Source organism: Lycium barbarum, chromosome 9 (assembly GCF_019175385.1).
Source record: "Lycium barbarum isolate Lr01 chromosome 9, ASM1917538v2, whole genome shotgun sequence".
NCBI classification, from domain to species: domain Eukaryota; kingdom Viridiplantae; phylum Streptophyta; class Magnoliopsida; order Solanales; family Solanaceae; genus Lycium; species Lycium barbarum.
In genome coordinates, this window is record NC_083345.1 from 13,684,355 (window position 1) to 13,709,114 (window position 24,760).

Consider the following 24,760-nt stretch of genomic DNA (forward strand, 5'->3'; position numbering starts at 1 on the left):
ATTTTAAATGCCCTGCGTATGCTCGCAGACGCATTGCACCGCACCTGCATTACTTTATTTTCAAATGCCCTGCGTATGCTCGCAGACGCATTGCACCGCACCTGCATTGCTTTATTTTCAAATGCCCTGCGTATGCTCGCAGACGCATTGCACCGCACTTGCATTGCTTTATTTTAAATGTCCTGCGTATGCTCGCAGACGCATTGCACCGCACCTGCATTGCTTTGTTTTAAATGCCCTGCGTATGCTCGCAGACGCATTGCACCGCACCTGCATTGCATCATTTTCAAATGCCTTGCGAATGCTCGCAAGTGCATCGCGCATGCATTGCATTATTACTTTGCGAATGCTCGCAAATGCACTGCACATACATTGCATCATTACTTTGTGAATGCTCGCAAACGCACTACACATCTATTGCATTATCACTTTCAGATACCCTTCAAACGCATTGCATCATGCCGGCTTAAAAAAGGCGTTACTTTTCGCACCAGCACTGCGTTTACGCCGAAGCAAAGGCGTTATCTTCTGCACTTGCATTCTCGCCGAAGCAAAGGTGTTGTCTTTTGCACCTGCACTCGCGCCGAAGCAAAGGCGTTATCTTTTGCACCTGCACTCACGCCGAAGCAAAGGCGTTATCTTTTGCACCTGCATTCACGCCGAAGCAAAGGCATCATCTTCTGCACCTGCATTCTTCGCCGAAGCAAAGGCGTTACATAGCATGACATCCCGAACTACAATCGGTCTGACTCCCATCTCAGGGATATGTAGGTAGCTCAAATTTGAGCACGACCGTTCTTCATCCTACACTTGCTAGGACCATTCTAACAACATTGGGGCAAAATTTTGATTGGATGATCAAAATTTGCCACAACATCCATTAGTTATCACCTTTCGAACTACATAGACCTGATTCTCGTGATTGACGAGATATGTAGGAAGCTCTATGCAGAGTTCGATCACATCGGGACGAGAATCATTCTTTCCCCAGCAAGTATACAATCTTGCACCCCCAGCATCTCGTGGCTCGATACTGGGGCAATTTTGGAAGCGACGATGTGGGTATGCGAACGTTTTTTTCGGCCCTGAACAATCCTTCGCTTTTTATCATTTTTCTTTTTATTACAACCATGCCGACGGACTGAGAGTATTGTCAAAGCTCTACTAACGTCTGACCTCTTTTTCCGTACATATCCTTTTAGCAATTCTTTGTTGAGCCAAAATAGGCTACATGTCAACGTCTTCGTCCGAAAACTCTTTCATCGTCTCCGGTCGAAGAGGGACAAGCTGTTGACACCTAATTTTGGCTCGACGTGCTTAAAATTAACGTTTTGGGGGGCCCTGATTCGTTAAAGAGCACGAAATACATTTTTACACATTTTTACATTTTTTTAACAATTTATTGATGATTATCCTTATTTTAGGAATTTTCTCAATTTATTGTCATTTTCAAGAATCATTATTTTGCACATGTATAGCGTAATACTACCATTTTTTTTGTGCAATCAATAATTGTTTCTTAATTTTATAGCGATACCTTTTCATATCTTACACATGAATATTTATATTTTATACTTACATTATTATTTATACATGTATTAATTAACTATATTTAGTACAGCCCGACAGTGCAGAGAAAAGTGGACCAACTAATTTTTTTTAAATGCAGAGCAAAATTCAATCAAATTAAAGTCTCGTCACTTTTTTTAAAAAGTGGACATTTTGAGGTGATGGGTTAATTTTGATTAGTTAAAAGAAATAACGGGACAAAGGGGTATGGCTCTCTCTCTCTCTCTCTCTATATATATATATATATATTTTGGACTTTATGTTATAAAAAAAGGGAGGGGTTTAATTTTATTAGGATCCACACATATTTGCACAACACACACAAGCACATTTTCAGATTTTTTCTCTCCCCTAAACCGTAAACATTTTCTTTTTCCCCCTCATTTTTCTCTCACACGCCGCCACCACCACGCCGGAGCTAGGATCTCCGGCGACGCACCAAACCACCCCCACACCTCCATTTCATCTCCCTCTCTCTTCTAAGAAAACCCCAAACACCTCTCCTCCACTTCACAAAAACCACGCCGCCCTCCCCCCATTTTTCCGTTTCACACCACCGTGAACCACCACTGCTCCATCATGACAGCACCACCACGCCACTCCGCTGACCCTCCAGTCCTCTACTCCTTCCGTCACTGACCAACACCACGGCGAAATCCAGCCACCAATGACCAAGAACCACCACGTCATCGGAAAATAGCCATTGACGGCTTTGTTCTTCTTCTTTTCTAGCTCTTTTCTTTGTTTTATTTCGATTTCACTAACCCACAACTCCCTCTGTTTCTTGCTTCGGATCTGATGGGAAATGCCATCAACAACAATATACTGAACTTTGTTTGTCTTCTTGATTGATTTTGTCCGTTCCGTTCTATTTTAATCGTTAATGTTTCGTCTTGGTATTGTGTATGATTAATGGGTGTGATTTGCTTTAGTTTTACCATTGTATGCTTCTGTTTTGTTCTCTGGCAAAATGGGGTTATGTAAAGAAATGCCAATAGATGATTTCATTGATGAGATTCCCTAAAAATGGAAGGATCATTTGCTGCATTAACATATCAGCAACATTTATTCTTTGCTTTCATTGTTAGCATGTTTGGCTCTATAACATGCATGTAGCCGATTTCTGTGAGGCTCTACACTAGAAATTGAAGAGTCATGGCTATGTTAACTTTCTGTAAAAATGTCACTTCATTAATTTTAGTACCTTTTTTTTTTATTTTTTTTATACTGTATCTTTTCTGAGCTGTTATAGCTTTATTTGTGACATATCAGGATTCAAGCTATTATTTGCGTTGAATTTTATATCTGCTTCTGTATCTACAAGTAGCAGCGGTGTATAACGTCTATTCTTGAAAATACAAAATTGGCCGATGAAGAAATTTCCGTCGATTTCCAAGGCCTTCCATGTACAAAGACGGGTTTTTATTTTAAGTTTATTCATTATTTCTTTAATTCATCCGATAGTTATTTATTATCTTACTAACATTTTTATTAAGTCTCATGCAGGTATCCGGAGTTACTTTTTGAAGATGACACTCAAAAAAAGTTCAAATAGCTTCTTAAATTCTCTGTTTATATATTTTTTTTACATTCTTAAATTATACAAGCATAAAATATAGTGAAACTTTACTTTTTAGGGTGCAGGTTGGTGGTATTTATTTATGATCTGCTTAGGTGATTTAAACTTTATGTGTTTTAGACAAATTAATAATAGGCAGTTATTATTTTCGTAGCTAATATTCTTATAGTTATCATGTTTCGCTAGAGTTTTAATTCAATAGCTTAGCACACTTAAGTAAATAAATAGGGTGATTTGCCTCAATATTTAGGCTTTAGAATGTACTCTCATAATTAATTGATTAGGCGTACATACTTAGCTAGTTAAATTAGTTAACTCACCTTGAGTGCAAAATAATTTCATGTTCATTCCTTATACCTTTTTCACATACCCAAGCTCCTAAGTTGCAGATAACTTTTTTTAAATAATTATTATATCACATATGTATAAAATACGCATTGCATGATTATTTACGTGAATAGTCATATTATTTATTCTTTAGTCTCAATTCCATTAATATTTTTTGTAAATAATAATCAAGCCTTTTTACGCGTCCCTCGTATAGTTAAATTGGTCTAGCCGGGAACCACATTTGTGGATTCTGAAGGATGCCTAACACCTTCCCTTCGGAATAATTTGAACACTTACCTAGAATCTCATTTATTTTCGTAGACCATGTTAAGCTGCATATATTAATAATTTATAGGTACCCTAGTATACCTTAAATGCTAGGTGGCGACTCTGTACATAATTAATTAATTCAGAGCTCCATAAGTTGTGCTTTGTTAAGCCTTGATAAAAATAAGATGCAACAATTGCTCAAATCAAAATAAGACGAGAAATTACCATTGGAAGATGTCATATGAAAAGTAGCTCCGGTGTCCATGTACCATGACGGATCGGGTGGGTTGAGAAACATAGTATGCATTGCCGCTTCGATGTTTGTAGGAGAGTAGGAAGCGGACTGACCATTGGGGTTTGCCGCAAAAGCCTGCTGAGGACGCGGCCTAAGGATCCCAGGCTGCTGCTGCTATTTCTGGGCTGCTGTACCATGAGCCCACCCTTGGGTTGGATAAGGGCAAGGAGGGACAGCCTATGGTGACATCCAAGCCTAAGGTGGGAAATTTCCCCATGGAACCTGATTCGCCCACTGCTGCCCCGGCTGCTGTCCCGACTGCTGCTGTTTCTGGCCACCACCACCGCGGCCTTGCTTGCCCCCGCCGGAACCACGACCAGCACCGCCGGACTTCCGGCCACCGTTTTTCTGGTTGCCGGATTGCTTGCCTCGGCCCTGTGATTGATCCGAATGAGAGAATCCATCATCAACATCCGAATTCGAGGCGGCCACCATTGCGGATTCGGAGCCCGTGGCAGCCTCCTTCGTCAATCCGGCCTCCTCGAGTGTAAGCATCAAACGATCCTTATAAAATGGAGGTAGCAGATCACTTTGTCGGATCAATGTCCCCACACCCCTATAGGCCCGAGTAAGGCTGGAAACAAGTTGAATGACGAGCCGACTTTTTGATACCGGTGCTCCAACATTCTTCAACTGATCAGCGATTGTCTTAAGACGCTGACAATAGGCCGATGCATTTGGAAAATTCTTCATTTTAGTATTGGAGAATTCGGCCTCTAAGGTAACCACACGGGAATTTTTGTTGTCTTGGAATATATCCCGTAACCGGTTCCAAGCATCCATAGCCATAGCATCGGGTTCAATGATTGTATGCAAAAGATCATTGGAGATGGTAGCATAAATCCAAGAAAGAACCGTAGCGTCAAGGGTCGACCACAATTCCTTTTCATCCTCGGTAGAAGGGACCTTCGCCTTTCCATTAGCAGGAGGAATAATATGGTGAAGGACCTTGTGAGAACGTGCAGTAATTTTGAAAAGTTCCGCCCATGTCGAGTATTGAACATTCTCCATTTCAAGAGTTATGGAGATATGGTTGCGGATATTAGACACCGCGAGAGCCGGATGAAACGAGCTCTTTGAATCAGACATGGCGGTGAGAAGAAGGATAGAAATGAAAGAGAAGAAGAAAGGGACTGCTAGGGCGCTACGGAAGAGAAAGACGTTCGTGAAAAAAAAAATGCCCTATTGCTCTGATACCATAATAGAATATTTTCCTCCACGTTTTTCATTGAAACCTTGGAATATATACAGTATACATTGCATATAATTAGGCTTAATCTAAGGCTACTAAACAGGCAACGAAATATATACAATCCTAAAAACAATAACAGAATATATATTTACATATATATCTTAACACTAACAATCCAGTTGAGTCTTCAAATCGTTCTACCTATGGGTTACTAATTGACGGGTTAATTTTAACTTTATGATATTCTCTTGAACTACTCACAAGTCTGTAGATGTTACTATAACGCCTATATCTCTATGGTCGCCAGAGGTAACAAGAACACATTTATTTCTCCATATTCAACTAAGTAGGGCTAAAGGGTATATCTTTATCCTCAGTAGCGAAACAATAATATCGAACAAAATTTATTTATTCTTATTACGTACGTGAATTCCCTTTCTCAAGTCCAATTCACGCACCACAGATAGTGTTAAACTATTAGCCAGATAATCAAACAATTAAGCACAAGAATAAATAAGCAACCCAAAGATGGAAAGTCAATAGATAGAAACAATAATCAAACGTCAACTTTCATGTTTGTGTCAAAACCCTAGAACTAAAGAGTTTAGCTCCACATAGACATGGAGCAAAAACAACAAATCATCAGAATAAAAACGTAAAAAAGTCTTACAAAGAAGAGAAGCTAAAACCCTGTAAGTCCGGCCTTCACGGCGACTCCAAGCTCTCCCTAGGTCCAAATTTCTGAACTAAGGGTTTCAAGCTATCTAAAGTTGTGTAAAAATCGTGTAGAATATGTATTTATAGGGTACTAAAAGGTCTGAACTTTAAAAAATCAAATCTAAATCGGAGAAGGAAAACAACTGAAAATAAATCTGGCGCAACGCCCTGGGCGGCGCACCAAGGCAAATTTCTAGTGCTTCAATTTGTCCTCGTCATTGCTGCCATTTACGTTCTCTTCTCATTCTCAAATTCAATTTCTTCGCTTTTCAAGGATTGGACTCCTCTCCATTTCCCCCAAGTTCTACCTTAGATTAGATAAACATGGCATGGGTTAAAATTAATGACTAAGATTTAATTGACTAAAACAAGGCCCTAATCATAGTTTATATAATTAATAACTTATCTATAAATATATTAAAATACTTTCTCTCTCTTCCTATTTAATATTCCATCTTTTTTTCAATCATGATAACTCTTTAATGGTGATATTTTTCATAATATAGACAATTCTTTCAGAAATATACAATTACCAATTGAATAATGCGGTCTGTATTATGTGAATTAGTAAGCATCATAATTGAAAAAATGGAAAATATCACCAATTGAATAATGGGTCTATTAGGGGGAAAAAATTAAGTGGCAAAAAATTAAGTGGCAAAAAATAATTGGGTAAATTATAAAAGATATTTTACTGGGTAAGAAAAGTAAATAGGAAGAGAGAGAAAAATATTCTAATATATTTATAGATAAGTTATTAATTATGTAATCATGATTAGGGTCTTATTTTAGTCATGTGTCTCTAATTTAAAATAAAACTTAGGACAAATGAAGAAAACGAAAATAGAGAGGAGCCCAATCCACTTTTCAAATTTGCAATTCTTCCCTTTGATTGGCCAGGTACGAACTTCTTCCAATTTGATCGGCCAATGTTGACTTTTTCTTCTCTTTCTTATTTTGTATAATTTCCTGAATCATTATGCATATCATTATGTCTCCTGTCTCTTCCTCTCTTTCTTCCTTTCTTTTGTCTCGTCGCTTCTTTATTTAATTTTACTTAGAATCTTTTCAATTTCACTCTGCTTTATTTCTATATAGTAAAAATATAGTATTAGCACAAATCACTATAATTAATACTCAAACGATAATTAAAAATATTAAAATGTGAGACAACAACAGCTAAATATATATATTTTTAACCGAACATCAATGATCCGGAGTCAACGAGAGAGAGGCTGGTCACCAGAAGGCCCAGCCGACTCGGTCAATATTGAATTTGGAAAGAGTTTGAGCTTTAGACAAGGCCACAAGTAATTTCGTGTATATTGATTCATATCCCAAAACTAAGAGAAGGGTTGACCAGAGTGAAGTACACTTTGCTTCATCTAAGCCCTTAACTAGGCTCGTATGTGTCACAATCCGATGTGTCAAATGAATGGTGACATGGTGTTAGTGGTTTCACATAATGAGCACCCAGACTCTTCCATTACATGAGCAGAGTGACTTGTATATACGTATAAAGTATCTAATTGAAAACGTAACCAGTGAGAAAGTGCAACGTAAAGTAGACACAATTTATTTTATGTATCATCATCGTATAAACATACAATGTACAAAGTAATTGAAAACATTTTTTACATTTTGCCTCCAATCGATTCTCTCTCTTTCATACGAAATTCTACATAAACTCTAAAGGTACGAGAGCTTGGCACCTCAATTATATATAATATAAAGCTAGGCATAGACAAGGTGATGTGTCACCTCTATATGACCACCATTCCTATTTATCTTTTATCCCCTTTTTTTGGCATTTGTTGAATTTTCTCATCATTTTATGTAGTTATTCAATTAATAAATAACTAAACATTTGGTTCTCAAAAGGTCATGCACAAAACTGCTCAAAAGTGCAATTAAGTAGCCCAACCACGTTCACATGCACGAAATAACAGAAGAGAAATTTTAGGAAAAGCACTAAATGATATTAAAGAGGCCTAATGAGTAGGGTATATTTAATTTTCTGTAGGTTAGGATATGTTTAATTTGCTATGCCTCTTTCACAGATTTTTCATCCATAGTTTTCTCCAGACATCCGAGCTTCAATTTGTGTAATGTTTCTGCTTTTTCTTTTACAAGTACTGTTACGAGGTGTTTTTTGTATGTAATAACAGTAAAATACAATCCATCCTCTTCTTCTTGATGTGGTGTCGTTTTTGAGTCCTTTTTATCGCATTTTTTGTTGTTTCACGGTAAATTATTGATTTGGTGTCATTTAGTCAAATTGCAATGTGTATTTATATTACGTGAATGCTATGCATTCTAATTTATCTTTTATCGGCAATTTAGCAAAGGCAACGTTTGTTGAGTCGAGAAAGTTTGTATATGTGTACGACAATTTGAGGCATACTAATACGGATGGCAAGACTGGCGAACATAGTACATGACTTCTTGCCCCCGTCAATCCGAAATTCGTGGGTAACATGAAAAAAGAAAATTATCATTTTTGTTGCAGATCTGATATAGAGTTATTATCATTTTGTTCAATTCATGTTCATCGTGTATTCTCCCGTTTGATTTATTTGTCTTTACATTGTTTTTTTTTAAGTTATTTATTGTAAACGATTTTTATCTTTTTCTTAATTTTTTACGGGTGTATAAAGATGTGCTAAATATTAAAAGAATACGGATAGTTGAATGGGAAGTCCTCATTGTATCGAAATTGATTCATTGTATTAATTTCATTATTTCTGCATATTATAAGGGTTGATTTATTTTTTGAAAAAAATTATATCAGTATATTTAATTATATTGGTCTAGAAAAATTATATGATTAAATTCAACCGGGCAATTTGCAGGATTGCCCTTCACTGGAGGTGGTCTTTAATTTTTACCCCTCAAAATGGTGGTCTTTAAATTCTGCCCTTCAGGCATAATTTCAGCGTGCACAGGCAGAATTTCAGCCAGTGCAAATTCTGCCTGTGCCCATGCAAATTCTGCCTTAATGCCCAAATAGGCAGAATTTGCATGGCAAATTTGCAAAATTCTGCCTTGCGATTTATTTTATTTTATTTTACCGAGCTGGGATTTGAACCCACAACCTCAAGGTGTTAGGCGAGGGGTGATACTTAAAGACCACCAATTTGAAGGGCAAAAATTAAAGACCACCCCAAATGAAGGGCAATCCGCGCAACAAAAAGAATTCAACTATTATGTCTTACTTGTGGGTTCACAACTTATTCCCCGATGAAAATGAGTTGTGTTTAAATAATTTTAAGCACGGATAACCTTATTTTATATATTAATAATATGCTGAAGTTCTTGTATGTACATGTTCTTTCAAAGTGTTTACTAAACTTACTAATTACTTGTGATAAATAGTTATATGAGTTTAAGTTGGTTAAGAATGGAGATAACAAGAGTAAAACTATTCCAAGATATCTACTTTTGGCTGCGAAGAATAGTGAGCTCAAATCCTATCTTCTCAATAAATGACGAACAATAACTTAAATATTTTATTTCGTATGGTAATTTTTAGTTATAAGATCAAATTTATATAACTTAGTTTTCTATCCTTCGTAAATTTTCAAATATTTTTTACGATCGAACTTTTGTCAGCTTTTGTTTCTCTTAGAAAAAGGGGATGATGTCTAAATTAATTATTAGCATGATCGTTTTGTAAGTTCTCAAACATCTCTTAAAAATGCGCTTCGCGCTGTCAAATTCACTAGTTAGTTACTAATTAGAAGATTCATGCCAACTTTTTGTTAGGTTTGTAGTTGGCTAAACAATCTGACAGATGCTCCTCCAGAAACTATCGTTGGAAGTTGGAGTGTTAACATAAAGAAAGATTTATTTGATCCTCAAGGAAATGAAGCCCAAAGCATTCTCGTGTATATGCATATTGTTGGTTGAACCACCTTCTTCTGAAGCTTCACAACTTGTGCCTTATAGCTGTTGATTGTCAAGCTTATTCTCCGACAAAAAAAGAATAAGAAATATTTTGATAGAGTACTACTTATTGTGACATTAGTACATTACTTTTCTTTTTTCCACGAAATAGCTAGAGATCACAACTTGATCAATACTTAATAGAACAAAGACCATCATGTCATGTAAAATTTCTTCAGTGTTGCTAATTCTTCTTCTAGAAGAGACATTAGTTCGGAAAAGCAGCAAATCGACCATATGTTTGAATAAAACCTTTCAAATTTCAAGAAAATAAGATTTTCACCATCTCCTTCAATTTCTTTTTTATTGATGTACTCCCTCCATCCCAATTTATGTGACATTTTTCGTTTTTTGAGAGTCAATTTGATTAAATTTTGAAGCTATATTAGATTAGATTAACTTAATATATTAAGATTAAAATTTATATATATGAAAACTAACATGAAAAGTACTATAAGTTTCAATTTTTCTTACATCAATTTGGTGAAAAAATACATCTTAAAATGTTGGTCAAAATTCATGTAGTTGAATCTCGGGAAGCGAAAAGTGACACGTAAATTGGGAAGTATTATACAACTTTATATATTATATTACTAAATAAAAGTCAAGTTAAATATTCCTAGCCGCGATTAGACATTATGCCAAGCCAAAAGTGAGAGTGAAAAGGATCTTATGTATATGGATAGTGGCATATGTTAAACATTGATGACGTTTTAATTAGACACTAAATTAAATCAAGTTCTCACAGCCATTTACCCCTTCTTCAACCACTTTTAAACGTAATCGACTTATACACCTAACTTAATCATTTGATCCAGTCTCAATTTTTGGCCTACCCTTACTTAATTTTTTTTTTCTGAAGAGAAAACGACATGTAAATTGGAGAAAGGAGAAGGAAGAAGATGAGAAAATCGTGGGAACTGAGTCTAAAGCCCTTCACCTAAGTGGATTTCAGCTTTATTATCTCCAGATAGTATGGTGGGGTAGTCGGAATTCCACAAAGAAAAACTTTTTGATAAAACTTATTAGGATCTACTCGACATGAATTTGAATTAGTCGAGCCAGTACGTTACAACACATACCGAATGGTTCAAAAACAGAGTTGAAACTTTTGTTAATTTCAAATATAAATGTACTGGGATAAGATAGATCGTCCTACATATTTGTCATGGTATAGGGAACACATTAGATATTTACCTAACTTAGTAGGTCCTTGACCGGATCTCACATTAGGCCCAAGACATTGATCTCTAACTATAAAAGTAAATGCTTGAGTTTGAGAAGCTTCTGAACCAGTAAATTCATAAATTCAGTAGGATAAGCGATATTATGGAACCAAACTAAACAACAAACAATGAAATTAAAGACGGCTCAAGGCCGAGGATAATACATAATTACATGCTGGTCGCTCAAACTTGTCTTGTTTTTTCAACTACACATTTTAGCTTGTTCTATTACGCGCTAAAATTGGTCGACGTGGTATGTCTCGACAATTAATAACCACTGATACTCACCAAATTTTAGAAACCGAGGGCAAAAGAATTGTCTGCTTTTTTCACCATTGGTCTTACTGATTTGGTAGTTGACTCTAAAAGTCTTCAACTTTAAGAATTGGTCCTAGTGATTATCAAGAAAAAGTGAATATTTTGAAAATTATTAGAGCTTCATTTTTTGTCATTTCATAATCAGCTTACGTACTAATTCATATAATAACAAGTGAAGATGATGTATTTTCACGTAACATCATATTTTTCTAATAAAAAAGGTTACATTAATATATGATTAGTTTCTACCAATGACTTTTTCCCTCAAGTCTAAACAGGTTCATTTTCAAGAAAAGCCAGATTACTGTAATTAAACTTGACTCTTTCATCAGTAATTAGATCATGAAGCATACATTTTCAGACAAATTGTTTCCCTCTCGCTAAATTCCAACCGAAGTTTTGTTGTCTTTAAATTACCGATAAAACATCAATTTTAATTTTCACGTGCAAGTTGGACTAAAAATTACACACATTCCACATCAAAGTGCAATTTTAAATTCACAAAAGAAAAAAGAATTTCAGTAGAAGCATGGTTGAATGGTTCATTGTGGTTAACTCTCCTTCCTGCCAGCTAGGTTTCACCTGCTTATGATGACCAAAAACTCAAACCAACCAAAAGCAAAATTAAAATAATGAAAAATTAGAGGATCAGGGGAAAAAGAATTTTTAAAAAAAAATTAAAGAAAAGGATTATTAGGACTAATTATATACGCTTCACCGAATCCCCGTGTAGGGAAAAAGAATAACACTCCTCGCTTTACAATAAAGTAAATGTGAAAGAGGGGGAAAAATTAGAAATTCACATTGACCTGCTTTTAAGTTTTAACTACTGACTACTGACTATCATTTGGTTACCGGGTCTCGATATAAGACTCAGTGTTAATTTATACTTATGTCGTTTGTTTGTATTTTTATTTCTTGGTATAAGTTTACACCACTATATTTATGCCTGAGATAACAATCTAAGGATTAGCTACATTTAAGTAAAACAATAAAATTGACCTTCTGACAAAGCCCCTTTTCCAGGGATTATTAAGAAGTCAAAATTAAAATTGAAAACAAATACTTATCAAATTTTATCCAATTTAAGATCAAATCATTAGTACTACTAAATAACTCAGAAATTATTTATTCCTGCATTATAATTCCGACATAATTTTATCCGCAAACAAAGTTACCCTTGATTGTGTGTGTCCTTATAGAAAACTTGTTTAAGCTTGGCCTAAAAGGATAATATCAGGCCATGTTAAAAGTGTCTTTAGCCTAATACATGCATCTTGTGTTCAATAATTAGTGGAACCAAATAGAATAAAAATAAGTAGTAGCTACGGCAACCAAGACTTAATTAAAGCTTGATAAATTATCCCTAAAATGTTCAAGCAACTAGCTAGTTTTACCACTTCAACAAGAAATGTAGTAGTTAAGTTCCTTGCTATCAAAATTTCAAAGACCTCTGTACCAAGTAAAACAAAGTAAGTTTTTCTTTAGCTTTTAGTAAAAAGAAAAGCAGCTAGCGGTCATCTGGTCCTACAACAATTATCCACAATTAATTAAAATATATGGAAAAAAAAGAGCACTTAATTATATATACTCCATAGCTATATTCCTCAAATTAATGAACTTCCCCATCATAAGTTACGGAGTCAATGCATGAAAGGCATGCAATACCAAATTAAACATATGTATGATGTGTCTAGATCACAATGTACTAACTAATGGAAGTACCATTATTGTTGTGTGTTCATTGTTTCCAAATTTCTAACTAACACTTTACATTTTATTTCTTAATTCTTACGGTTTGGCTTTCCAAGAAATCAACTTCCCTCTATAATAATCAGTATAACTAAGTGGGACACTGCCCGTCCCTCCAAGTAGTTTCTTTAAAAATCATAATTCGTACTGATAAAAGTTTTTCTTTTAGAAAATAAACCTACAATTTCTTCCTCTCAATTTTTCTAAACAATGATGTAGCCTCCCCCCCCCCTCCCCCCAGGGAATAAAATCCAACCTTTACCTTTCCATGATGGCTTTGTCTTAAATCACTAGGGTGGTTTGGTAGGTAGTCAAAATTATCGCAGGATTATAATTCCGGGACTGATTTATTCCATCTCTTGGGATTATTTTATACCATCTAAAAGATGGTATAAAATAATTCCAGGATAAGTGGGATAAGAAGGGATATCCCATCTTTTAAGTTGGGATATATTTTATATCATGTTTGGTACACGGTATAAATTTATCCCAGCTTATATCAGGATAAATTTATACCTTCTACCAAACATGATATAAAAATTAGTGCTTATACCATGCACCAAACAACCCAAAGTACATAGGAAATTGAATACCTTTACCTTTCCATGACTCTGGCTTTGTCTTAAATCACTAAAAGTACATAGGAAATTGAATAAAAAACATGATGTGTGTACAAAATAATCCAATTTTTTAATTAATATAATACCAAGCCCCCAAATTAAATGACAAAAGACCGTGTTTTCGCTGAAATCAGTAGCTACTGTCCATCAAAATTTAGGAGCAATTTGTACAACATCATCAGTTTTGTCTATAATGAACAGCAATTTCCAGATCATATTTTGTTTAAAGGATAGACATAAGGCATCCAAATTATAAGAGAATTCTCATTAGTACCTCCCTAAAGCAAGTCATATTTATGAAAATAAATCTTAGGAATATATTTTAGTATATGAATATCACCAACTAGCACATTATTATCAAAAAAAAAAAAAAAAAAAAAAAGAAGATCAGCATTAAGTAAGATATGGTCAATTTTAATTTGAATATCCTAATTGTAGTTGTCTGATTCCTAATCACTATATTTAATTTAATTAATTAAATGAAAATACTCTCTCTACCAGCCCCTTAGCCTCCACCAACAGCCATTTAAATATCAACCCATTGTGCATCTATCTTAACATATTCCAACATAATACACACAACTTGTGCAAGAACAACATCAAGTGTTGTCTTAAACCCTAAAGTACTCCTAAAACTCATCCCACAATCATGAAGTTCATCAACTTAGCCCTTTGTTGCTTCTTCTTCATCATTTTTTTCTTCTCAAAACCCTCTCTTCAAGCTTCTCCTCCTGCACCTTCAATAAACCCTAGACTTTTCAATGCTTACATTGCTCTTCAAGCTTGGAAACATGTCATTACTTCCGACCCAAGAAACTTCACGAGGAATTGGTATGGATACAAAGTTTGCAACTACACCGGAGTTTACTGTGCTCCGGCTCCAGATAACCCTAAAATCACCACTGTCGCTGGAATTGACCTCAACCATGCAAATATCTCTGGCTACTTGCCTGAAGATCTTGGTTTGTTGACTGATTTAGCTGTTTTTCATATAAACTCCAACAGATTTGTTGGCACTATCCCAAAATCTTTTTCGAAACTTCGAGTTCTTTATGAACTTGACGTGAGTAACAATCTTTTGTATGGTGAATTTCCTTCGGTTGTTCTCTCTCTTCCTTCTTTGAAGTTTCTTGATATTAGGTACAACCAATTCAAAGGAAATGTCCCTTCAAAACTTTGGGATCGAAAACTCGATGCCCTTTTCATAAACAACAACGATTTTCAGTTTGCATGGCCCAAAAACTTCGGAAAATCAACCGTTTCTGCTTTGGTCATGGCAAATATTAAAGTCAGGGGATGTATACCACCAAGTATAGCAAATATGTCGCAAACCCTAAATGAGATTATCCTCTCGAATGCTGGCTTAAATGGATGTTTGCCAGAAGAATTAGGGTTGTTGAAAAATGTGACGGTTTTTGATGTGAGTTTTAACAATCTTGTTGGAAAGTTGCCAGAGACAATTGGAGGTATGAAGAAATTGGAACATCTCAACGTGGCACATAACAAGCTCTCGGGAGAGATTCCGGCTAGTATTTGCTCGTTGCCAAGGTTGGAGAATTTCACCTACTCAGATAATTATTTCTGTGTTGAACCGAAGATTTGTCTCAAGTTGAAGGACATAGATGATAAGAAGAATTGTATACCCTATCGGCCATCACAACGTTCAGTCAATGAATGTAAGACATTTTATTCACAGGGTCCAGTGGATTGCAGTTCATTTGGTTGTAGCTCAAGATCTCCTCCACCACCACCACCGTCACCTCCACCACCGTCACCTCCACCACCACCACCTCCTCCACCACCAACACCACCTCCTACAAAATCACATTTTTACCATTATCCTTGATTGACGATCAGTTGTGTTTCTTTGACTTTGGTTTGCTTTTACGTGGTTGGATAGGTATTGAACTATAAGGGGAAAAGGAAATTAAAAAAATCAGGTTGTATCATTGAATAAATTAAGTACATTTAAGAAAGGTAGACTTTCTCTTTTTAAATGTTTTTTTTTTTTTGGTTTACTTTTGTTATATGCATAATTGACTTTGATTATGTCGTACTGATAAGGGATTAGATTTGTATTTTATTTCCCCGTTTTATTCTTTTTTTGTGCAAATAATACGTACCATGTTTTTTATTCCCCTTTAGTAAAATTCTTAATGTCCATTATATTAGGTTCAGATTTCTTCAGCCTTAAGCACCTAATTCAAGTAGCAAAAGGTGCAGAATGCATAGTCTCCCAAATATTATTATATATGGTCACAAATTCATTTTCTGACAAATTAAGTCCGGCTACTTTCATTAACTAATTTAGATAGTACTCATAGTCTGGTATGAGAAGTTATTGCAAACAGTATATAACAACTTCTCTAATTCTTCATGGAAGTCTATATATGGGAGATCTCATATATAGGAGATCTCATTTCCTCCTATAATATACATGTAACTACTAGTATATAACTAGCTAAAAATAGCATTTGAACTTTTTTAGTCATCATCATGACATTAACACTACTACGACTATATATGATAGCTTGATTTCACATGTTTATACCACTTTAATGTTGGAAATTGAGCACATTAACTTTAATATCTCTTCAGATTATGACAAAGGCGTGGAAGGACCCATATGTAGAAATAAATATCAATATAATATACTACCGATAAAGGGAAGTTTTAAAAAAGACAAAGTCAGAGGACACTTTTCAAACTAGTAGCTTTATCCATGCCATGGAGCCGTTTGGACATAATTTAAAATCATGTTATGAAATCAGTGACTTCAAATTATGATGATTTGAAGTTGAAGTTTTATTTGAACATGCAATTTGAATTTCTTAAGTTGTATTTTTTTTTTCATAAACATAAAAACCCTACAAGTTGTGAAAACCATAAAAAAAAATTCAATTCTTATACAATCTTACCAAATGAGCAAATCATATTTCATAACAAAATTAATACACACTACAGAAAATGGGTAATTTGTGGAGGTTGAAAGTTGCAATTCGCGAAGGTTTTAGCCTCCCCTACCAACTAGTGGAGGTTAAAACCTCCGCAAATTATCTATTTTTGTAGTGACATTACTAGAAGGTCTTTTTAAAAAATATAACATCAATTGATATAGCTTTAGTTCAATAAAAAGGAAAATTTAACATGAGTTGTAGTGTAACTACTTTTTAATATAATCCCCCACATGGTTTGGACAATTGGTAAATGGTTGGTAAGAGTAAATTTGTTATAAATATACTACCAACTTGCAGATCTTTTAATATTTGATATAAATGGTTGGTAAATATATTTACCAACTTATGGATCTTTTTTTACAAAATATAAATTTATGGGTCAAGTTTTACATTTTAAAAAATTGAAATCATGATTTGGAATCCCAAATCATACCTTTTTGGAGAATTTGGGATTTGAAATCATGATATGAAGTTGAAGTTAAAATTTGTGCAAATTGCATGAACAAACGCTAATTTGAAATCAAAATATGAAATCATGATTTTATATCGCATGGTCAAACATCTACTATATATCACGGACAACGCTTTTGTACGTAAAATTCATTTTTATTTTATTTTTGAATCGTGATGTTTGAGTATTGAAGAGAATATACCACATCGGTGACGAACGAGAACCCTGGGCTCATTATAAGGCTTGGGCAATTCTCCTTCCTATGATCTAACTTTTGGGGTGTGAGTTACGCCCAATGCCTAATTTGACATGGTAAAAAGCCAGGCCCAGGCCCAGGCCCAATCCGATATGGGCTCCCACAAAAAGAGGGGGGCAAAATGCCTTTGGATCAATTGACCGGTCCCGGACCGATGGGGGGAGAAAAAATCCCCTGGTTCATGAATGTGCACGCTCTAGATCGGACAATAGACCCCGGATTGAAAGAATATCCGGATGTGGGCGCGAGGGGGTGAAGAAAATATACCACATTGTGACGGACGAGAACCCTGGCTCCTTATAAGGCTTAGGCAATCCTCCTCCCTTTGAGCTAGCTTTTAGGGTGTGAGTTAGGGTCAATGCCTAACTTGACAAGTATAATAGACTCTGCCATGATTAGATAAGGAGATAATGATAAAAGCGACCACACCTCAAGTACAATTTTTTTGTGAGTTTCCTACCTGAACTATCGAGTGTTTGTGTTTTGTACCTGAACCACCTATTTATCAAAACCCACCTGAACTATCAGGTGTTTGCGTTTCCTACCTAAACTATCACCAACTATTTATCAAAACAAATATCAACTAGTATCTGATAGAGCTGGAAACTCGCAAAAAAGTGATACTTCAGAGATGTTTTTGACCATTATCGCTTTTCTTTTTTAAGTTTTCAATTAATTCCTTTAATTATCTGCATGGAGTGGCATTACACCAGTTTAAAAGAAAAAGAGAGAATGTACACCACGCGCCATCATATACTAGTCGAGTTGTGTGTTGATAAATAATCGGTGATAATTTAGGTTAGAAACGCAATCACCTAATAGGTCAGGTAGAAAACTCACAAAAGAGGGATGTTTGAGGTGTGTTTTTGACCATTATCTCTTAGATAAATGAAAAGAGATATTCATGCTAGTACATCATCTATGCAAAACATCATCAATATAGATACAGGTAGCCAGCAAGTTGCTGATTGTTTAGCAAATTGGGCAGCATTCAACAGCCAATAACGTCGATCGTATGTATCACTCATAATAGTATTCCCCTATTGACCTCAAAATGGTTCTTTCGTTCTTTTTTTTTTTGCTGGCAAGTTGATGTTTTTCGAGCGGATGAGTTTAATTTGCTACTGATTTTAGCTCTTGTCTCTGTTCCTTGTTTGATGTAGTAATTTCTATGGCGTTATTTTATGTTAGAGTTAATATATATATACTGATCGTGTAGAAAATTGTTTATAACAAGTCTGAATTAAATATATAGAAAAAGTGAATAACTTACTTATAAAAAAAATTATGAATATGTAGAAGAAAAATCCTATCCTCGCTCAGATTAAGATGAAATAACTTACTATAATTAAAATTCTATGAACATGTAGAAGAGAAATTCTATCATCGCTCTGATTTAGATGAAATAGCTCACTATAGTTAAAATTATGTGGACATGTAGAAAAAAAGTTCTATCCCCGCTAGCTTTGACTAAAATGAAATTTTGTTATTCAAATAACAATCAATGTGAAACAGGACTAGAAACGATGTATCTCTTCATGAGACACATATTTATTTTACAAATTCATTATTACAAGTGGTATACATGTAATCATTTCGATTATACTGATTGTATAAATATTGTTTACTTTAAATATAACTTAAATTACAGTTGATATATACGCTCTATTAAAAGGTCTTATTAATATGCTTTTACGGGCGAAGTGCACACATACCCGCTTTTGGGAATGCCATTTAAATTACCGAAATTAAAAATTTATTACAAGTTTACCCGCTTCACAAACAACTTCAGACATACGTGACTATAATTATGAAATTCGTGTCCGATTTTGGACAATTTTATTTGAAGTGTGACCTTGTAAAAGCCAACATCAGGCATTTTGGGCTGAAGTTTGATATGGCTTATCAAAGCAACTTCAGACATTTTTTATTGAAAATATAGACTTGACAAGGCTAAATTTTGGACAATTTTTACTGAAATTTGGCCTGACTGCCAATGCTAACTTCAGATTTATTTATTTTTTACTGAAATTGTGGGACTACAAGTGAAAGGATAAATAACTTAATAACAAACAGCACAACTTCCAGAGAAATAACATCTTGATGATGGAACCCAGGTGTCTTAGAACTCCATGTATCAAAGAAAACTTTGAATTTTTGAGAAGTCGAACTAACACTAATCTCTCTATAGTATTGGGTATCCAAGTAGATCTTTAAGGGGAATATATATATTTAAAATCGAGTCACCCAATTTTTTTTTCTATGCCATTCACATGCTCCCCATATCCATCTTGAAGTCTGATTACTCTTACAACATTCATGCTATTAACGTCCACACGGTGCTTCTTCAAACCAATATAATTCTGAGCAAATTATCAGAGGAAGCAGGAAGTTCAACCATGCAACGGCCCATAAAAGAAGAGCAACACAAAGATGATAGGCTATATATGCACTTCGAAGTACATGTAAAAATTGACTAAACTTCAATCATGTGTGACTGAAGTGCAGCTAAAGTACAAAATAGAGAAAGATTAAGCATAATTAAGATGATGTTGAAGAGTAACATCAAATTCTATTGTTAAATGTGCAAATAAATTGGTGATTTATTGATATTTGGCACAAATATCATGTTTTGTGTCATTTTACATTCTACTCTTATGACTTTTATCGCTTAATTCATGATGCAATCGTCGTATTTGAACTTATGTCGTTATATTTCATGTGTATAGGTACGATGATGACAGACGATGGAAAACTGTGCTTAAAGTGATTGATTTTGGAGCATATGACGATTAGACGAGGTGACGAGTCGAAGACTACAAGTGATGAACTAAAAGGAAAAATAACTGAACTGAAGGTCTCGCTTTTCATCCGCATCGCGTGAAGAAAGCGGACAAGACCAGCCCAGGCATTACCATCAGGCGATCCTTCCGCATCGCGGAAGGACAGCGGGAGGCCTCAGGACATTGCGCTTTTCATCCGCATCGCGGAAGGAAAGCAGGGTTCTGCGCAGCTTTCTCGGTTCGACTGGGATTAGGTTTACTTATTTTTTGTTTTTACCCTAGACTATATATAGACGTTTTACTAGCTGAAAACAGTGTGCTGGGATTATTCAAAGACTTGTAAGCCACCGTTCTCTCTAGGTTTATTTTATTTTTCATCTTTTTCAACCCTAGATTATTCATGAATTCTTTTGTCTATGATCGAATCATGAGTAGCTAAACTTCTTAATTCTAGGGTTGTGGCGAAAGACTTGAAAGTTGGTTTGATGACAATTATTATCTATTGATTTTCCATATTTTGGGTTGCTTATTTATTCTTGATCTTAATTGTTTGATTATCTGGCCAATAATTAGACACAATCTGTGGTGCGCGAATTGGACTTGAGAAAGGGAATTCACGTACGTAATAAGAATAAATAGAGTTTTTTTGATTTAATCGTTTCGCTACTGAGGATAGAGATATACCCTTTAGCCCTACTTAGTTGGATACGGAGAAATAAATGCGTTCTTGTTACCTCTGACGACCATAGAGATATATTCGTTATAGTAGCATCTACAGGCTTGTGAGTAGTTCGAGAGAATATCATAAAGTTATAATTAACCCGTCAACTAGTAACCCATGAAATAAAATAGGTGGAATTGTCCGAAGATCAACTGGATTGTCGAAATCCATGACCCTAGATCTTTCTCTCATTTGATAATTCTTACAATCTTTGTCAAGATATTCCCAGTCACAAAAACACCCATCACAAATTGTTTACTTTTCAGTTTTAGTTTAGTACAATAAACATCTTGATTTTCACTTTCTTCAATAGTTTCATCCGAACATGAATTAGCTTAACAGTAGAATCTAAGTCTCTGTAGGATCGATATCTGGACTTTAAATCCTATATTACTTGTACGACCGCGTATACTTGCGTGTGCGTTTGGGAGCAACAAGTTTTTGGCGCCATTGCCGGGGACTTAGAAATTAACTGTTTTTCTAGATTAGACTTTTCTTTTTGTCTATTCAAGTTTTTTTTAAAATTATTTTTAATTTAATATTTTGGTTAACTTTCTTGACATGGCATCTTGGAGTAAAAATTGGTCGAATATTGGTTGTTCCTATTTTGGTGATCCGTGTCTGATTTGTGGAGGACCCCACTTGTGGAAACACTGTCAAAATATTTCCGGAAATGGGTTGTGTGCACCTTCCCAACCTTTTGAGTGGAATATTTATAATATATGTGGTGGTCAAGACGATCATTGGAATGGTTGTCCTAACTCTTACTCCCCATCCTCGAGCCCTTATTATGATTCTCCTGTTATTTGCGATGCTGACAGGAGTAACGAAGTAAAGGATGCAGAAAGTCTTGCTCGGGTTAGCGATATGATGAAACAAATAGGGGAGAAAATGATGGAGCATGAAGCATTAATGAGAGAGCAAAACGCAGCAATGTGGAGCCATAGAGAGGATTCGTGCTAAACTCACAGAGATGCAGGCTGAGGCTGAAACTTGTAATGATTTGCAAGTTACAGACTTAGCCAATACCCAAGGCTAACCTCAAATAGAAGAAGAGAGCGAGTTCTTGCAAGGAGATAACTTTGAAGAAGCAGAGATAATAAGCCAATCTTGGCTAATGGAACAAGCTCAACAAATGAAATTTCATGGGTTTCTCCGTGATGGTCTTACAAACATGGCTAAACAACTGATAGAGGGAAGAACTGAGCTCAGACAAGAGATAGAACAATTTGGCTCAGATATCTATGACCTGCAGGCTCAAATGAATAAAAAGATTGAGGCGTCTGATGCCCAACCACCAATTGTTGTGGATACTGGCCAGCTTGTGGAGCAAATAGAGGAATTCCAACCATTCGATCGGATCTTTGTTGATGATGTCATTGTTGAGGAAGTGTACAAAAGTGAGGATGTCAAAAATAATGCAGTTTTAGAGTTGGGGCGTGTTGGTCCTCATTCTAAACACTTTTCTACATTATGTTTGGTTGGCGACATGGAAATCGAGCCCTCCACGCCGATGAACAATTGTAGAGATGGGAAACAAGAACCTTACATCCTGAAATGTGCCACACCGAAAAGGCAAAACGACATTCCTCACTTAAGGGCCAAGAAGTGCAAGATGCGACACCTATTGCTTGGTTCCTTTATTGTCACACCACTGCCCCAGAAGCGTGATAGAAAATTTGATGTAAAATTAGGGGTGAAATTCATAAGTTCGAGGTGGAGGAAAAAGTTGATTCACGTCGCGCCGCGACGTTAACTAAGGCGTTTATTGGGAGGCAACCCAATGTGTAATAGTTTTAGTATTTTATTTTTATAGTGTCACTCTTTGTTTTGTTTTTATTTTGCAGATTAGGGGAAGTCTGAGTACCCGAAGTCGAAAGCTGAGGAGCATGTTTGGGCTTAAGTGTGGGGTCGTCTAGACCCTTAATGTTTAGGATTATGCTGCTAGCTAGGCCCTAGTGGGCCCCAGGGAGTATTTCTTACCTTGCTTGCGCTTTGTTTGTTTTCAAATATATATGCATTGAGGGCATTGCATAATTTTAAGTGTGGGGTGGGAAAATATGTCCCTGGTTTGTATCAACATATTTTGAGGTTGCGGATAATGAGTAGTATGCCTTAGGATTAGTTTTTTTTTTTAGTATAGAAAAAGTTGAAAGAAATTCAAAAAGATTTTAATTTTCTTTGATAACTTCTTAAGTCCCTCATTAGTAGGCATTCATCATCCACCCCCTTGGGTTTTCTTATGGCCTCGGTTCTTTCCCGAGGGGGGGCCTTTGAACCGGGCGTAGGTAGATTTTTTTTTCTTTAGTCATAGAAAGGGCTTTTCCTGATGACGGGTGGATGACAACCTGCTTGAGGGAAACTTAGTCCTTAGGATAGGTGTATTCAAATGCTAGGTGCACGGGTTAGGTGAAGTATTGGCATATGAGTGATCTTGAAATTTTTTGTGAAAACATGCCATGAAATTGTATCACTTTTCTTGAAAGCACTTGAAAATGGTTTTTGTTTGACTCGTATGACTCACTTGGCATTGTTGATTTTCATTGTTGTTTGATTCGAGGGACAACCGGATCCCTTTTGCCTCTATTGTGTGCCATATGTGAGTAAGGTTTTGCATTTGAATCCATGTTTGATATTGACGTCTAGAACTTGCCCTGTGTGTTCACAAAGCGAAATGAAGTTCGGTTGAGCCTAGAAAATGATAGAGGCGTTTCTTTGATTAGTCACTAAAAAGACTAAAAAGTTATCCCACCAACTTGCAAATAGCACCCTAGTTAACCCTTTTGAGCCTTTAGCCTTTTCTTTGATAGCAGTTAATTAACCTTTACCCCTTCGTTCTATAAAACTTGATTTTTGATCCAAATACTCTATGAGCACTTTAATCATTTACATGTATAATGGGAGTGGGATGTGAAATAAAGAGGGGAATGGTTGTTAATTGTAATTTAGGAAGACAATGGGAGCACCGAATGAACAGAACTAATTCACTTGTTAGTTGGGAATTGAAAAAAAAAAAAAAAAAAAAAAGAAATCTGAAAAAGACAGAAAAAAATGTAGCGAAAATTTTTCCCTTCTAACTTGTGTGACTTTTAAAAAGAGTGGTGCTTAAACAAAGAAAATGGGTGAATTGGGAGAAATTTAAAGGTTGGTTGGTGTTGAATAAGGGCTAATGAAGAAATTGTGCAATAATGATAAAAGTATATGTATTAGAGTGCTTAGGGAGGTTAGTCACTATTATCCAAATAATTCCTACCCGTCCCTTAGCCTACATTACAAACCCTCAAAGTCCTACTTAATTCTAGGTTCGTCTTACTTGTATTAGTGGAGTGGTTACACTACGGGCAAGCCTATGGTATGTCGTATTTTACATGTGATATTCTTTGTGAGAGTGAGCTCACTTATTGATTTTAGGTCCATTGATTTAAACATATGGGATTCTTGAGAGATATGGACTACTTTATTTTGGTGAGGGCACATAATTAGCAATAGAGTGTTGAAGTTTTGATTTCTTGATCATAAGGTTGCTTTCATGCTTTAAAGTGGTGTCGTTGGGTCAATTGGTTTTAAAATTGAAGTGTTTTTTTTGGAAGGTGGTCTTTGGTGCTAAAAATGAGGGTTTTAAATCTTTGGCATGGCTTTCGCAAAGAGTGGGCTCCATCAATCGCACCACTGTAAGGACTTCAACTGGGGCAACGCCTTATCTTTTGGTCTATGGGACAAAGGCTGTGTTACATGCAGCGGTAGAGATACCATCTTTGAGAATTATCCAAGAAACTGAG

The 24,760-nt window shown here is 35.6% G+C and overlaps 2 protein-coding genes across 2 annotated transcripts; one reads left to right on the forward strand and one right to left on the reverse strand.

The window, feature by feature from the left end:
* Window positions 1–4,238: 4,238 nt before the first annotated feature.
* LOC132611667 (uncharacterized) lies at window positions 4,239–5,054 on the reverse strand. The gene has a single exon (XM_060326061.1). The coding sequence runs from the start codon at window positions 5,052–5,054 to the stop codon at window positions 4,239–4,241; it is 816 nt and encodes a 271-aa protein (XP_060182044.1).
* Window positions 5,055–13,977: 8,923 nt separating this feature from the next.
* On the forward strand, window positions 13,978–15,906 carry LOC132610024 (leucine-rich repeat extensin-like protein 6). Its single transcript, XM_060324278.1, has one exon. The coding sequence runs from the start codon at window positions 14,463–14,465 to the stop codon at window positions 15,657–15,659; it is 1,197 nt and encodes a 398-aa protein (XP_060180261.1). The 5' UTR covers window positions 13,978–14,462; the 3' UTR covers window positions 15,660–15,906.
* Window positions 15,907–24,760: the final 8,854 nt, after the last annotated feature.

Coding starts and splice junctions, on each gene's coding strand:
- LOC132611667 (XM_060326061.1), bottom strand. CDS start 5,054: ATGGAGAATGTTCAATACTCGACATGGGCGGAACTTTTCAAAATTACT.
- LOC132610024 (XM_060324278.1), top strand. CDS start 14,463: ATGAAGTTCATCAACTTAGCCCTTTGTTGCTTCTTCTTCATCATTTTT.